This window comes from Trichechus manatus, unplaced genomic scaffold, assembly GCF_000243295.1.
Source record: "Trichechus manatus latirostris isolate Lorelei unplaced genomic scaffold, TriManLat1.0 scaffold00126, whole genome shotgun sequence".
Classification (NCBI taxonomy): domain Eukaryota; kingdom Metazoa; phylum Chordata; class Mammalia; order Sirenia; family Trichechidae; genus Trichechus; species Trichechus manatus.
Window position 1 is genome coordinate 5,926,113 of NW_004444062.1, and position 15,478 is coordinate 5,941,590.

At 39.0% G+C, this 15,478-nt stretch overlaps 3 protein-coding genes across 6 annotated transcripts in view; all 3 read left to right on the forward strand.

The window, feature by feature from the left end:
- TLR6 (toll like receptor 6) overlaps positions 1-7,813 on the forward strand; it is a 23,290-nt gene extending 15,477 nt beyond the window's left edge. For all 3 annotated transcript variants that reach the window (XM_012557924.2, XM_023738955.1, XM_023738954.1), the window contains exon 2: positions 5,354-7,813. In XM_012557924.2, the coding sequence (XP_012413378.1) occupies positions 5,421-7,790 (2,370 nt within the window). In that variant the 5' untranslated portion in view covers positions 5,354-5,420 and the 3' untranslated portion in view covers positions 7,791-7,813. The remainder of the gene's footprint in view (positions 1-5,353) is intronic.
- The window catches only part of TLR1 (toll like receptor 1), a 54,892-nt gene that overhangs the window by 15,496 nt on the left and 23,918 nt on the right, over positions 1-15,478 (forward strand). The gene's annotated exons all lie outside the window — the stretch shown is intronic.
- Positions 1-15,478, forward strand: part of TLR10 (toll like receptor 10) — an 83,736-nt gene that overhangs the window by 15,410 nt on the left and 52,848 nt on the right. The gene's annotated exons all lie outside the window — the stretch shown is intronic.

Consider the following 15,478-nt stretch of genomic DNA (forward strand, 5'->3'; position numbering starts at 1 on the left):
GGTCTGTAATTTTCTTTTTTTGTGGTGTCTTTACCTGGTTTTGGTATCAGGGTTATGCTGGCTTCATAGAATGAGTTTGGGAATGTTCCATCCTTTTCTATGCTCTGAAATAGCTTTAGTAGTAGTGGTGTTAACTCTTCTCTGAAAGTTTGGTAGAATTCTCCAGTGAATTTTTGGGGGGAGGGGGAGTTTTTTAATTACCTTTTCAATTTCTTCTTTTGTTATGGGTTTATTTAGTTCTACCTCTGTTTGTGTTAGTTTTGGTAGGTAGTGAGTTTCTAGAAATTTGTCCATTTCATCTAGGTTTTCAAGTTTGTTAGTGTACGATTTTTCATAGTATGCTGTTACGATTCTTTTAATTTCAGTTGGGTCTGTCGTGAATCGCCCACCTCATTTCGTATTTGGGTTATTTGCTTCTCTCCTGTTTTTCCTTTGTCAGTTTGTCCAATGGTTGATCGATTTTGTTGATCTTTTCAAAGAACCAGCTTTTGGTCTTTTTAAATCTTTGATTTGTTTTTCTATTCTCTATTTCATTTAATTCTGTTCTAATTCTTATTATTTCCTTTCTTTTGGTGCCCAAGGGCTTCTTTTACTGCTCTCTTTATCTACGTGTTCCAGTTGTAAGGTTAATGTTTTGACTTTGGTCCTTTCTTCTTTTTGGATGTGTGCATTTATTGCTATAAATTGACCTCTGAGCACTGCTTTTGCTGTGTCCCAAAGGTTCTGGTAGGATGTGTTTTCATTCTCATTTGATTCTGTGAATTTCTTTATTCCATCGTTAATATTTTCTATAACCCAGTAGTTTTTGAGCAAGGTGTTGTTAAGTTTCCATGCATTTGATTTTTTTTTTTACCTTGCTTTTCCTATTATTGATTTCCACTTTTATGGCTTTACAGTCAGAAAATATGCTTTGTAATATTTTGCTGCTTTGGATTCTGTTAAGGCTTGCTTTATAGCCTAATATGTGGTCTATTCTGGAGAACGTTCCAAGTGCATTGGAAAAGAAAACATACTTGGCTGCTGTTGGGTGGAGTGTTCAGTTTATGTCTGTGAGATCAAGTTGGTTGATTGTGGCATTTAGTTTTTCCGTGTCTTTATAGAGCTTCTTTCTGGATGTTCTCTCCTTCACCAAAAGTAGTGTGTTGAAGTCTCCTACTGTTATTGTGGAGCTGTCTACCTCTCTTTTCAATCCTGTTAAAGTTTGTTTTATGTATTTTGGAGCCCTGTCATTGGGTGCATAAAATTTATTATGGTTATGCCCTCCTGGTGTATTGACTCTTTAATCATTATATAGTGTCCTTCCTTATCCTTTGTGGTGGATTTTACTTTAAAGTCTGTTTTGTCAGAGATTAATATTGCCACTTGTGCTCTTTTTTGATTGTTGTTTGCTTGATATATTTTTTTTCATCCTTTGAGTGTTTGTTTGTGTCTTTAAGTCTAAGGTGTGTCTCTTGTAGGCTGCATATAGACAGATCATGTTTTTTTAATCCTTTCTATCACTCTCAGTCTCTTTATTGGTGCATTTAATCCTTTTACATTCATTGTAATTATTGATAGGTATGAGTTTAGTGCTGTCATTTTGATGTCTTTTTTTGTGTGTTGTTGACAGTTTCTTTGTTCCACTTAATTTTCTGTGCTGATTTGTTCTTCTTTATGGATTTTCTTTCATCTCTTTCATTGTTGTTGATTTTGTATATGCTGAATCTTTGTGTTTTTCTTGTTTTTTATTTTGATGTGTAGGATTGTTAGTTTCCTTTGTGGTTACCTTAATGTTTACCTCTATTTTTATAAGTTTAAATCAGTCTATTATTTCATTATATAGCCTTGACTTCCTTTTCATATGAAAGATCTATGACTATATTTTTTAATCCCTCTTTTTTGTTTTAATGTTGCCATCTTTTACATATTGATGTCTCTGTTTCCCTATTTTCAGCATTTTAGCTTTGATTTATTCTTCTGTCTTCCCTGTCTGGATTGATATCTGCTTACTCTGTCCTGTGATCTAGTCTTGCGTTGTTATCTGATGTTATTGATTTTCTAACTGGAGGATTACCTTTAGTATTTCTTGTAATTTTGGTTTGGTTTTTGCAAATTCCCTAAACTTCTGTTTATCTAGAAATGCCGTAATTTCTCCATCATATTTGAGAGACAGTTTTGCTAGATATATAATTCTTAGCTGGCAATTTTTTTCCTTCAAGGCTTTATATATTTCATCCCATTGCCTTCTTCCTTGCATGGTTTCTGCTGAGTAGTCTGAGCTTAGTCTTATTGACTTTCCTTTGTAGATGACTTTTCATTTATCTCTTAAAATTCTCTATCTTTGGTTTTGGCAAATTTGATTATAATATGTCTTGGTGACTTTCTTTTGGGATCTATGTTGTGTGGGGTTCGATGAGCATCTTGGGTAGCTATCTTCTCATCTTTCACCACATCAAGGAAGTTTCCTGCCAACAAATTGTCATCAATTCTTTCTGTATTTTCTGTTATTCCCCCCCCCCCCGTTCTGGTACTCCAGTCACTTGCAGGTTACTCCTTTTGATAGAGTCCCACATAATTCTTAGGGTTTCTCCATTTTTTAAATTCTTTTATCTGATTTTTCCTCAAATAAGTTGGTGTCAAGTGCTTTATCTTCAATTTCACTAATTCTGACTTCCATTGCCTCAATTCTGCTCCTACGACTTTCTGTTGAGTTGTCTAATTCTGAAATTTTATCATTAATCTTCTGGATTTCTGATTGCTGTTTCTCTGTGGATTCTTGCAGCCTGTTAAATTTGTCATTATGCTCTTCTCTAATCTTCTTAAGATCCTATTGCTTTGTCTGTGTGTTCCTTAGCTTGTTCTGCATTTTTACTGATCTCCTTCCTGAGCTCTTGAAGAGTTCTGTATATCAATCTTTTGTTTTCTACCTCCTGTAATTCCAAGAAGTTATCTTTCTCTGGAAAATTTCTTGATTCTTTGTTTTGGGAGCTTGCTGAAGCCATCATGATGATTTGATATTGACTATTGTCTCTGAGCCATCAATAAGTTATTATATTTATTTATTTTATGTTTGCTTACTGTGTCCTAGCTTCTTGTTTTGTTTTGTTTTGATATGCCCAAATAGGCTGCTCATGAGAGCTAGTTTGATTATTGGCATCTTTGAAGCTCTAACGTCCTGTCACCAGGTGGTTAGATCTGTTACTAGGTATGTGAGCCCAGGAGTCTATTTACTTTTCTTGTATGGATTCAGCTCAGGTGTCCAGGTGGTTGGTAACCAAGTGTGTGGTGCAGGCTCTCACTTACAGTCCTAGACAGGCAGGGATGTTTGGTGTGGGCACAGGTATCTGGCTGCAGTAGGGGGTATTGTGCTGAGCAAGGCAGGGGGCTGATGGCTGCCCCTGAGTTTCTGGGAGGAAAGCATGTCCCTGTTCCCTAGAGTATGTAGGTGGGTAGGTTTTTGCAGTTGGACTATGGGCACCAAATGCTGTTGGCTGTAAGGAGTGGGAGGCACCACTTATTCTTGGACCCCTGTCATGGGTGGCTAGGTGGGGTAGGTGGAGCCACCAGTCCTCAGGCCCCTGATGTGGGTAGGTGAGGACCCTGCATAATGGGCAGAGCAGTGTCAAATATCAGGAACCTGCCATTTCACCATATAGCTGATATAGTTGAAGTTAGGCTTCAGGTATGTACCCTGTTGTACTGTGGTAATGAGGGCCTCTGCTGTTGAAATGGGCCCACACAGGCCTATGCGGGGGTGAAAGGCATTCAAAGTCTGTGGGCCCCTTATGCCTTTGCATAGGCAAAGGAGCTGTGACTACCCTTAGTTCCCAGTTTAGCGGAGCTGGCAGATTATTTTCTCCTGTTTGTTAATTTGTTCCCTTTCCATGGCCAGGAGAATGGCTTACATTGCATGATGGGTCCTACTTCCGGTCCAGGGGACTCGTCAATTACTGAAGCCAGCCTGGGACCCAGTGCAGAGTGAGGAGGGGGCAGGTAAATGGAAAAGAGGTTTTTCCCAAAGAGGGTGTTTTTTTATCTGTATGGTAAGTCAGACGCATCTACTTATCTTTTGCAGATAAAGCACTGCTTTTCACTGGTTCTGGAGGCCCAAGTAGACTCTCTGCCACTTGGTCTCTCCTGATGGGGAAAATTCCCCTCGAACGCCACTATTTGCCTCACTGTGCACACCGGCCAATCAGGCCTGAAGGGTGCTGGCTTCTGCCAGGTGAAGCCTGGCAACTCCTCACTGCATCTGAACCATCTCTCCCTCCTCCTCCTGCTCAGTCTGATTCCTGAACTTTGCCTTTGATGTTCAGGGCTCCTAGACTGTCATATATAACTGAATCACTTGCTGTCTCGGGTCTTTGTTGTACGAGGGACCAGAGGAAGCATCTAACTATTCCACCATCTTGGCCCCGCCTCTCCTTTCCATATAAATTTGATGATTAGTCTTTCCATCTTGTTAAAGAATGCTGTTGGTATTTGGATTGGGATTGCATTGTATTTGTAGATTGCTTTGCATTAAATTGACATTTTCACAATGTTGGGTCTACCTATTCATGAGCGTGATATGTTTTTCCATTTATGTAGGTCTCTTTTGGTTTCTTGCAGTAGTGTTTTGTACTTTTTTTTGTATAGGTTTTTTACTTCCCTGGTTAGATTTATTCCTAAGTATTTGAGTTTTTTAGGGGCCGTTATAAATGTACTGTTTTCCTGATTTCCTTTTCGTAGTTGTCTGTATTAGTATATAAGAATGCAACTGATTTTTGTGTGTTGATCTTGTATCCTGCTTCTCTGCTGAATCTTTCTATTAGTTCTAGTAGTTTTCTGATGGAGTCTTCTATGTATAGTATCATATCATCTGCTAATAGGGATAATTTTACTTCTTCCTTACCAATTTGAATGCCCTTTATTTCTTTTTCTTGCCTTCTTGCTCTAGCTAGGACTTCCAGCACAATGTTAAATAGGAGTGGCGGTAAACAGCATCTGTGTCTTGTTCCCGTTCTCATGGGGAATGTTTCAGCCTCTCTCCATTGAGAATGATGTTGACTGTTGGTTTTGTACAGATACCCTTTATTATGTTGAGGAATTTCCTTTCTATTCTTATCTTATTGAGAATTTTTATCAGATATGGGTGTTGGACTTTATCAAATGCATTTTCTGTGTTGATTGAGATCATCATGTGATTCTTTTGTTTTTTTTTATGTGGTGGATTACCTTGATTGATTTTCTAATGTTGAACTATCCTTGCATACCTGGTATGAATCCCACTTGGTCGTGGTGTATTACTATTTTTTTAATATAGTACTGGATTCTATTGGCCAGAATTTTATTGAGAATTTTGCATCTATATTCATATATATTATATTTATAGAATTTGGATCTGTATCAAGATGTTCTGAAGAACAACAACAATCCTTTGGGATAGCCACTGCAACATCATGACTGAAGACAAAGAACCTATTGTCAGAAACTTTAATTTTGTTTGTGTGATGGCTTTACTAGTTGGAAGCAAAATCCAGTTCTCTGATGAAAGCAAGTTTGCAGTAGACGTATCAAAAACAGGCCTTACGCAGATTCCGAAAGATCTACCACCAAAAACCAGAGTCTTAGATATGTCTCATAACTACATATCTGAACTTCAGTTCCCTGACATCAGCTTCCTGTCAGACCTGGAAGTTTTGATACTTTCTCATAATAAAATCCAGCAACTTGATTTTAGTGTTCTCAGGTTCAACCAGGGTTTGGAATATTTGGATTTATCTCACAATCAGCTGTGGAAGATGTCCTGCTATCCTGTTGTGAGTCTCAAGCATTTAGACCTCTCATTCAATGACTTTGATACTCTGCCCATCTGTAGGGAATTTGGCAACTCCATGCAGCTGGATTTCTTGGGATTAAGTGCTACAAAGTTACAACAATTAGATCTGCTACCCATTGCTCACTTGCATCTAAGTTACATCCTTCTGGATTTAGAAGACTATAACGTGAAAGGAAATGAAATAGAAAGTCTTCAAATTCTTAATACAAAGAAACTTCATCTTGTTTTTCATCCAAATCGTTTATTCTCTGTCCAAGTGAATATATCAGTTAACACTTTAGAGTATTTAGAACTGACTAACGTTAAATTAAATGATGAGAACTGTCATGTTTTAATGAACTTTTTATCAGAACTCACCAGAGGTCCAAGCTTACTAAATCTTACCTTGAACCATGTGGAAACAACTTGGAAATGTTTGGTTACAATTTTTCGATTCCTTTGGCCCAAACCTGTAGAATATCTCAATATTTACAATTTAACAATAATTGAAAACATTAGGAAAGAATATTTGACTTATTGTAACACTGCATTGAAAGCATTGAAAATAGAACATATTACAAATAGAGTTTTTATTTTTTCACAGAATGCATTATATACAGTGTTTTCTGAGATGAACATTTTGATGTTAACCATATCAGATACACCTTTTATACACATGCTTTGTCCTGGGAAACCAAGCACATTTAAGTTCTTGAACTTTACCCAGAACGTTTTCACGGACAGTGTTTTTGAAAATTGTTCCACCTTAGATAGATTGGAGACACTTATCTTACAAAAGAATGGATTAAAAGACCTTTTCAAAGTAGGTCTCATGACTAAGGGTATGCCGTCTTTGGAAATACTGGATGTTAGCCAGAATTCTTTGGAATTTAATAGATATGAGAGAAATTGCACTTGGGTTGAGAGTATAGTAGTGTTAAATTTGTCTTCAAATATACTTACTGACTCTGTTTTCAGATGTTTACCTCCCAGGGTCACAGTACTGGATTTACACAATAACAGAATAAAGAACATTCCTAAACAAATCACAAAACTAGAAGCTTTGCAAGAACTAAATGTTGCTTTCAATTATCTAACTGACCTTCCTGGATGTGGTGCATTTAGCAGCCTTTCTGCGTTGACCATTGACCATAATTCAATTTCCTACCCATCAACTGATTTCTTCTCCAGTTGCCAGAAGATTAGGTCAATAAAAGCAGGGAACAATCCATTCCAATGTTCATGTGAAATAAGAGAATTTATCAAAAGTATAAGCCAAATATCAAGTGAAATGGTAAAGGGCTGGCCTGAGTCTTATAAGTGTGCCTACCCAGAAAGCTACAAGGGAACCCCATTACAGGACTTTCACATATCTCAATTATCTTGCAACACAATGCTGCTGATTGTCACCATTGGAGTCACTGTGCTGGTGTTGGTTGTTACTGTGACCTTCCTCTGCATCTGCTTGGATCTGCCCTGGTATCTCAGGATGATATGTCAGTGGACCCAGACCCGGTACAGGGCGAGGAACACACCCTTAGAAGAACTCCAAAGAAATATTCAGTTCCATGCTTTTATTTCATACAGTGAACACGATTCTGCCTGGGTGAAGAATGAACTGGTACCTTGCTTAGAAAAAGAAGATATAAGGATTTGCCTCCATGAGAGAAACTTTGTTCCTGGCAAAAGCATCATTGAAAATATCATCAACTGCATTGAAAAAAGTTACAAGTCCATTTTTGTTTTGTCTCCCAACTTTGTCCAGAGTGAGTGGTGTCATTATGAACTCTACTTCGCCCACCACAAACTCTTTCATGAGGGCTCTGATAACTTAATCCTGATCTTGCTGGAACCCATTTCACAAAACAGCATTCCTAGCAAGTATCACAAGCTGAAGGCTCTCATGACAAAGCGGACTTACTTGGAATGGCCCACTGAGAAGAGCAAACGTGGACTTTTTTGGGCTAACATTAGAGCTGCTTTTAACATGAAATTAGCACTAGTCAACTAAAATAATGATGTGAACACTTAAAAGAAAAAAGTCAGGAAATTCAACTTAAAAAATCATCATTAACTTGAATTCTGATGAACACCATGGTTTAAAGTTACTGTCTGGATGGTGTTTCTATCACCTCCATGCCAGCAGGAAAGATGTAATGAGAACTATGTCTCACCTGAGCTGGAGAATTGTGCTGGGCGCGGGGGCGGGAGTGGGATGGGGTGGGGCAGTGAAGTGGTGCTTCAATTTGCCTATTAAAAATAACTCAATTTCTTCTCGTTTAAGGCTTCTTTCACCTTGAAACAATCTTTTCTGAGTAAATTCTTTTATTCAAGTAACTTTCCTTTCCCTTCCCCTGTCCCAAATGGATTGTGTGTGAATGCAGGAGTTGATGTAACTTTATGGCACCAAGGAAAGAGTCAACCTCAGAATTGTGTGCACAGAAACTTGGAGTGTCCTGTGGCTCCTCATTGGCCTCTGTGTGAACTTTATCATCCTTTTCAACTTTGAGATTTGAGGGAAAAAGTTAAATCAGTTATAGAAAATAAAATATTTTTTCACATATCTGAGTAAAAGTTTATTACATTTTGGACTCTGCTACATAAATATGCAATTAGTCAGTGGGGAGTCATGGCATACTAACTTGTGTATATAAAGGGAAATTTAACCTTGGTTTATAGTCATAGGTTACTGAGGCCAAAGACATAAGATTTACCTGATTGCTAAGGGAATTCAGAGCCAAATTTATCAGTAACCAGGTACTCAATGAGACTTTTCTGGTTGTCTTAGCATTTTGGCTAAAGCCTCAAAGCTAACAAAAGGGGTGAAATGTCCCCATATTTTAAAGAGAGAAACTAGACACAGCCATGTTAGACTTACTAAAAGATAGCAGAAAAGGTTCTGAAACTATCAATTCATATTACTCATCTCATATGAGAGAAGATAATATTTAAAAGGGTGATTAGAGAGTCATTGAGTGGAGGTTCTAGACTTATGGGGAGATTGTTTTGGCTTTCTCCCAAAGGCAAGTGAGAGGGGCTCTAAGCTAGTAATAAGAAGAATAGTCTGGTATCCCACTCTAGACTGAAAGCTTGCAGAGTAGCAGGAATGAGCAGACCCAGTGCAGCAGACAAGGAATGATTAGAAAACTCTTAGAAGAACTTGATGAATGTCCCTGGAGTCTGGGGGATGGTGGGCATTGTGGACATAAAACTCTTTGCCATTGAGTTGATGCCAACTCATAGTGACCCTGGTAAATGGTGCCTGGAAAATATAGTGCTTGATAAATATTTTTTGATGAATGGATGTGAACTTCCCACATGGAGAATTCAGAAGGTAAGAGGTTGGTTTTGGCAGCCCAAAATGGAAGGATGAAGAGAGAAGGGAAACAGAGATAACAGCCTGCATTTCACCACTTGACGTTGCAAATACATGAATTTCCTGTGGGACTTCTCGACCATGGGAAGATATAGGCCCTATCCAACAAAGAGACGGTAGCTGTAAGAGGCCACAGGGTTGGGGGAAGAGGTGAGTGAGTGTGTGGGATGCTGCAAAAAGTCAACCAGAGAGTGTGCCACCTGCATCAAGAAAGTATGCAATGTGGAGGTCCACTTGAGGCCTCCAAAGGTCCTACAGATGCACCTCATGAAAGAGTCAACATTTGGACTCTGCTATATCGGGGGGAGGAGTATGATGGCCTATATACCTTATCCAATAGTTAACTGCAGGGAGATTTGCTCCTCCTTGTCTAATATCCCATTGTTTGCAGTGGCCTGGGGACATCCAGAATATAGAGAAGGCAGAGAAGATGAAGGAAGAGTGAAAGAAACTGACTATGCTCCTTCTCTTCTTCACTGTAAGTCAGGCCTGAGCTGAGACTGAGCAGGAAATGTGAGACTGATGTTAAATTGGACTAGCCTGGACATTTTAATGCCTGAAATAGAGTTGTAGTGTTGTAATTACTAAAATGAGACTTGTCACTAAAATCTGTGGGTTCTGCCCAAGAATAGGAGTGATGGAGATCCAACAGAAGCTGATTGTAAGGTAGCAGTTAGAGAAAAATAAAGCCCTTTCCTTCTGGATTTAACTCACTCAATAAACCAGTTTCATGATTATTTGTAAAGAAATAAGCCTTAAGGGAATTTGATTAGCATTATCTTCTGTCTATACTAGCACTTTCTCAGCAGAACATGTATTTTCCTTCTTAAAAAAAACACTGCTGTTGAGTTGATTCTGACTCATAGCGACTCTAGAGAACAGAGTAGAACTGCTCCATAGAGTTTCTGAGGCTGTAAATCTTTACAGAAGCAGACTGCCACATCTTTCTCCCCCAGAGCGGCTGTTAGGTTTCAACTACCAACCTTTTCTTTAACAGCAGAGCACTTTAACCAGTGCACCACCAGGGATCCCTCTGCTAGAATGAGCCCTGTGGGAAGTTCTTTGCGCAACCCTGAGGTAGCAGAGGAGAGCCCAGGTTATCTGATTGGGAAGGCCTTTCAATGGGGAGGCACAAAGTTGAAGTGAAAGGGCACCATGAGGAAAGAAAGCATCAAATGGGCAGCTTTGCTGGATGTATTAGTTTCTTAGGGCTGCCATAACAGATTACCACAAACTGGATGGCTTAAAACAACAAAAATTTATTCTCTCAGTTCAAGAGACTGGAGGCCCAAAATCAAGGTGTTGGCAGGGTTGGTTCTTTCTGGAGGCTCTGAGAGACAATCTGTTCCATGCCTCCCTCTTAGCTTCTGGTGGTTGCCAGCAGTCCTTGGCATTCCTTGACTTGTAGATGTATCACTCCAATTTTTGCCTTGGTCTCCACATGGCGTTCTCCTCTAAGTCCCTTTGTCTTTTCATTTTCTCTCTTTTATAAGGACACCTTCATCAGATTTAGGGCCCACCTTAATCCAGTATAGTCCCATCTCGATCTTTAATTTAATTACATTTACAAAGATCCTCATAGCTGTCAGTTTATCCTACTGTGGTGGCTTGTATGTTGCTGTGATACCAGAAACTTTGCCACCGATATTTCAAATACCAGCAGGGTCATCCTTAGTGGACAGGTTTCAGCTGAGCTTCCAGACTAATACAGACTAGGAAGAAGGACCTAGCGGTCTACTTCTGAAAAAACTGGCTACTGAAAACCTTATGAATAGCAGCGGAACATTGTCTGATATAGTGCTGGAAGATGAGCCCCTCAGATTGGAAGACACTCAAAATAAAACTGGGAAAGAGCTGTCTCCTCAAAGTAGAGTCAACCTTAATGACATGGATGGAGTCAAGCTTTCAGGACCTTGGTCTGCTGATGTGGCATGACTCAAAACAAGAAGAAACAGCTGCAAGCATCCGTTAGTAATTGAAACATGGAAGGTATGAAGTATGAATCTAGGAAAATTGGAAATCGTCAAAAATGAAATAGAATGTTTCAACATCGATATCCTAGGCATTAGTGAACTGAAATGGACTGGTACTGGCCATTTGGAATTGGACAATCATATGCTCTACTATGCTGGGAGTGACAACTTGAAGAGGATGGCATAACATTCATCATCAAAAAGAACATTTCAAGATCTAACCTGAACTACAACGCTGTCAGTGATAGGATGATATCCATACGCCTACAAGGAAGATCAGTTAATATGACTATCATTCAAATTTATGTACCAACCACTAAGGCCAAAGATGAAGAAATAGATGATTTTTACAAATTCTGCAGTCTGAAATTGATCAAACATGCAAGCAAGATGCATTGATAATTACTGGCAACTGGAACGCAAAAGTTGGAAACGAAGAAGGATTGATAGTTGTAAAATATGGCCTTGGTGATAGAAATGATGCTGGAGATGGCATGATAAAATTTTGCAAGCCCAACTTTTTCTTCATTTCAACTATCTTTTTTCAACAACATAAATGGAGACTATACACGTGGACCTTGCCGGATGGAATACACAAGAATCAAATAGACTACATCTGCGGAAAGAGACAATGGAAAAGCTCAATATCATCAGCCAGGAAAAAGGCAGGGGCTGACTCCAAAAAAGACCATCAATTGCTCATATACAAGTTCAAGTTGAAACAAGAAAATTAGAACAAGTCCACAAGAGCCCAAGTACAACCTTGAGTATATCCCACCTGAATTTAGAGACCATCTCAAGAATAGATTTGATGCATTGAACACTAATGACCGAAGACCAGATGAGTTGTGGAATGACATCAAGGACATCATATATGAAGAAAGCAAGAGAAAAAAGAAGCAAGAGAAAGAAAGAAGACACCAAAATGAATGTCAGAACACACTTGAAAGTTGCTCTTGAACATAGAGTAGCTAAAGCAAATGGAAGAAATGATGAAGTAAAAGAGCTAAACAGAAGATTTCAAAGGGTGGCTCGAGAAGACAAAGTAAAGTATTATGAAATGTGCAAAGACCTGGAGATGGAAAACTGAAAGGGAAGAACACGTTCGACATTTTTCAAGCTGAAAGAATTGAAGAAAATATTCAAGCCTTGAGTTGTGATAGTTGAAGATTCTATGGGGAAAATATTAAATGACACAGAAAGCATCAAAAGAAAATGGAAGGAATACACAGAGTCACTGCACCAAAAAGAATTGGTCGATGTTCAGCCATTTAAGGAGGTAGCATATGATCAGGAACCTATGGTACTAAAGGAAAGGGTCCAACTTGCACTAAAGGCATTAGCGAAAAACAAGGCCCCAGGAATTGACGGGATACTAACTGAGATGTTTCAACAAATGGATACAGCACTGGAAGTGCTCACTTGTCTATGCCAAGAAATTTGGAAGACAGCTACCTGGCCAATCAACTGGAAGACATCCATAGTTGTACCCATTCCAAAGAAAGGAGAGCCAACAGAATACGGAAATTATTGAACAATATCTTTAATATCACACACAAGTAAAATTTTGCTGAAGATCATTCAAAAGCAGTTACAACAGTACATCGACAGGAAAATTCCAGATATTCAAGCCAGATTCAGAAACAGACATGGAATGAGGGATATCATTGCTGATGTCAAATGGATCCTGGCTGAAATCAAAGAATACCAGAAAGATGTTTACCTGTGTTTTATTGATTGTGCAAAGGCATTATACTGTGTGGTTCATAACGAATTATGGATAACATTGCAAACAATGGGAATTCCAGAACACTTAATTGTGCTCATGAGGAACCTGTACTTAGACCAAGAGGTAGTCATTCAAACAGAACAAGGGGATACTGCATGGTTTAAAGTCAGGAAAGGTGTGCGTCAGGGTTGTATCCTTTCACCATACTTATTCAATCTGTATGCTGAGCAAATAGTTCGAGAATCTGGACTATGTGAAGAAGAACGGGGCATCAGGATTGGAGGAAAACTCATTAATGACCTACAATATGCAGATGACACAACCTTGCTTGCTGAAAGTGAAGAGGATTTGAAGCACTTACTGATGAAGATCAAATTCAGTATAGGTTACACCTCAACATAAAGGAAACACAAATCCTCACAACAGGACCAATAAGCAACATCATGATAAAGGGAGAAGAGATTGAAGCTGTCAAAGATTTTATTTTGCTTGGATCCACAATCAACACCCGTGGAAGCAGCAATCAAGAAATCACAGAACCCACTGGATTGGACAAATCTGCTGCAAGAGATCTCTTTAAGTTGTTAAAAAGCAAAGATGTCACTTTAAGGACTAAGGTGTGCCTGACCCAAGCCATGGTTTTTTCAATTGCCTCATATGCATGTGAAAGCTGGACAGTGAATAAGGAAAACCAAAGAAGAATTGATGCCTTTGAACTATGGTGTTGGCGAAGAATATTGAATATGCCATGGACAGCCAAAAGAACAAACAAATCTGTCTTGGAAGGCGTATAACCAGAATGCTCATTAGAAGCAAGGATGTCAAGACTTTGTCTCACCTACTTTGGACATGTTATCAGGAAGGTCCAGTCACTTGAGAATGATATCATGCTTGGTAAAATAGAGGGTCAGTGAAACAGAGGAAGACCCTCAATGAAATGAATTGACACAGTGACTCCAACAATGGGCTCAAACATAGCAATGATTGTGAGAATGGCGCAGGACAGGGCAGTGTTTTCGTTCTGTTGTTCATAGGGTCACTATGAGTCAGAATTCACTGGACAGCAACTAATAGCAGCAACAAAGAAAGACCTTATTTTAAAATAAGGGTCACATCTTGAGGTTTCAGGTGAATATGGATTTTGGAGACACACTATTCAACCTACTACACTAGGGTTGGCATGACTGTCTCTGATGGTCTGGAGACTCAGCTTGGTGTGGCAGTAGAAAAAAAATACTGTCTTTGGGAGAAAAAAGAATATAAAAGAAGATGTTTGGGAAGTCAGAGGTGGAAAGAAGGCAGAGGAAGGCAAATAGAGTAGAATGAATGAGTGTGAGAGAATAGTAAAGAGACAGTTGATGAACAAATGGGAAATAAATGGGGAGCATGCATGAGTTTTAATGAGAATGAGAACACAGAAAACAATACTGGAAAAGGAGGACATCTATTTCAGTCTACATTCCTGGAGACTGATTTGATTAGAAAGGAAGAGAAGAAATTATAAGCAGTGAATGAGGCCTAAGGGGATTCCTAAAGTCACAAAGACTTTCTCTGGGTTTTTAATTGTAGTTAGTTTACGAGGAATTTTAATGTAGTCCAGTGTAAATATAAAGCAATTTTTATTTTTCTCTAGCTATTGCATCAACTGGATTCTGAAATTCTACCCTTCCCATCACTTAATGACATCTTAGGCTGATTTCATACCTCTCTACTACCTTTGAGGTATAAATAATTCAAACTGATTTAAATTTTAATCTCCAACTCCCTTGTCTTAGGCTGGGTTCTCTAGAGAAGCAAAAGCAGTGAAGTATATATACCTACATATGTATTGTTGTTGTTGTTAGGTGCTGTCGAGTTGGTTCCGACTCATAGAGACCCTGTGTACAACAGAACAAAAACTGCCTAGTCCTGTGCTGTCCTCACAGTCGTTGTTATACTTAAGCCCATTGTTGCAGCCACTGTGTCATTCCATCTCATTGAGGGTCTTCCTCTTTTTTGCTGACCCTCTACTTTACCAAGCATGATGTCTTCTCTAGGGATTGGTCCCTCCTGATAACATGTCCAAAGTACGTGAGATGAAGTCTCACCATTCTTGCTTCTAAGGAGCATTCTGGCTGTACTTCTTCCAAGACAGATTTGTTTGTTCTTCTGGTAGTCCATGGTATATTCAGTATTCTTCACTAACACCATAATACAAAAGCATCAATTCTTCTTTGGTCTTCCTTATTCATTGTCCAGCTTTCACATGCATATGAGGCAATTGAAAACACCATGGCTGGGGTCAGGCACACCTTAGTCCTTAAAGTGACATCTTTGCTTTTCAACACTTTGAAAAGGTCTTTTGCAACAGATTTGCCCAATACAGTGCGTTGTTTGATTTGATTGCTGCTTCCATGGGTATTGATTGTATATATACACATATATGTGTATGTATATAACTATATACATAGTGAGAGATTTATAGCAAGGAAATGACTCATGCGGTTGCAGAGGCTGGAAAGTCTCAAGTCCATGGGTCAGGCATCAGGCTGGAGGCTCCTCCTGACTCAGGTAGCTGAAGGGGCTGATGAACCCATGATTGGCAGGTCAGATGGCAGGCTGCTGGCTCAAGTCCCAAGAAC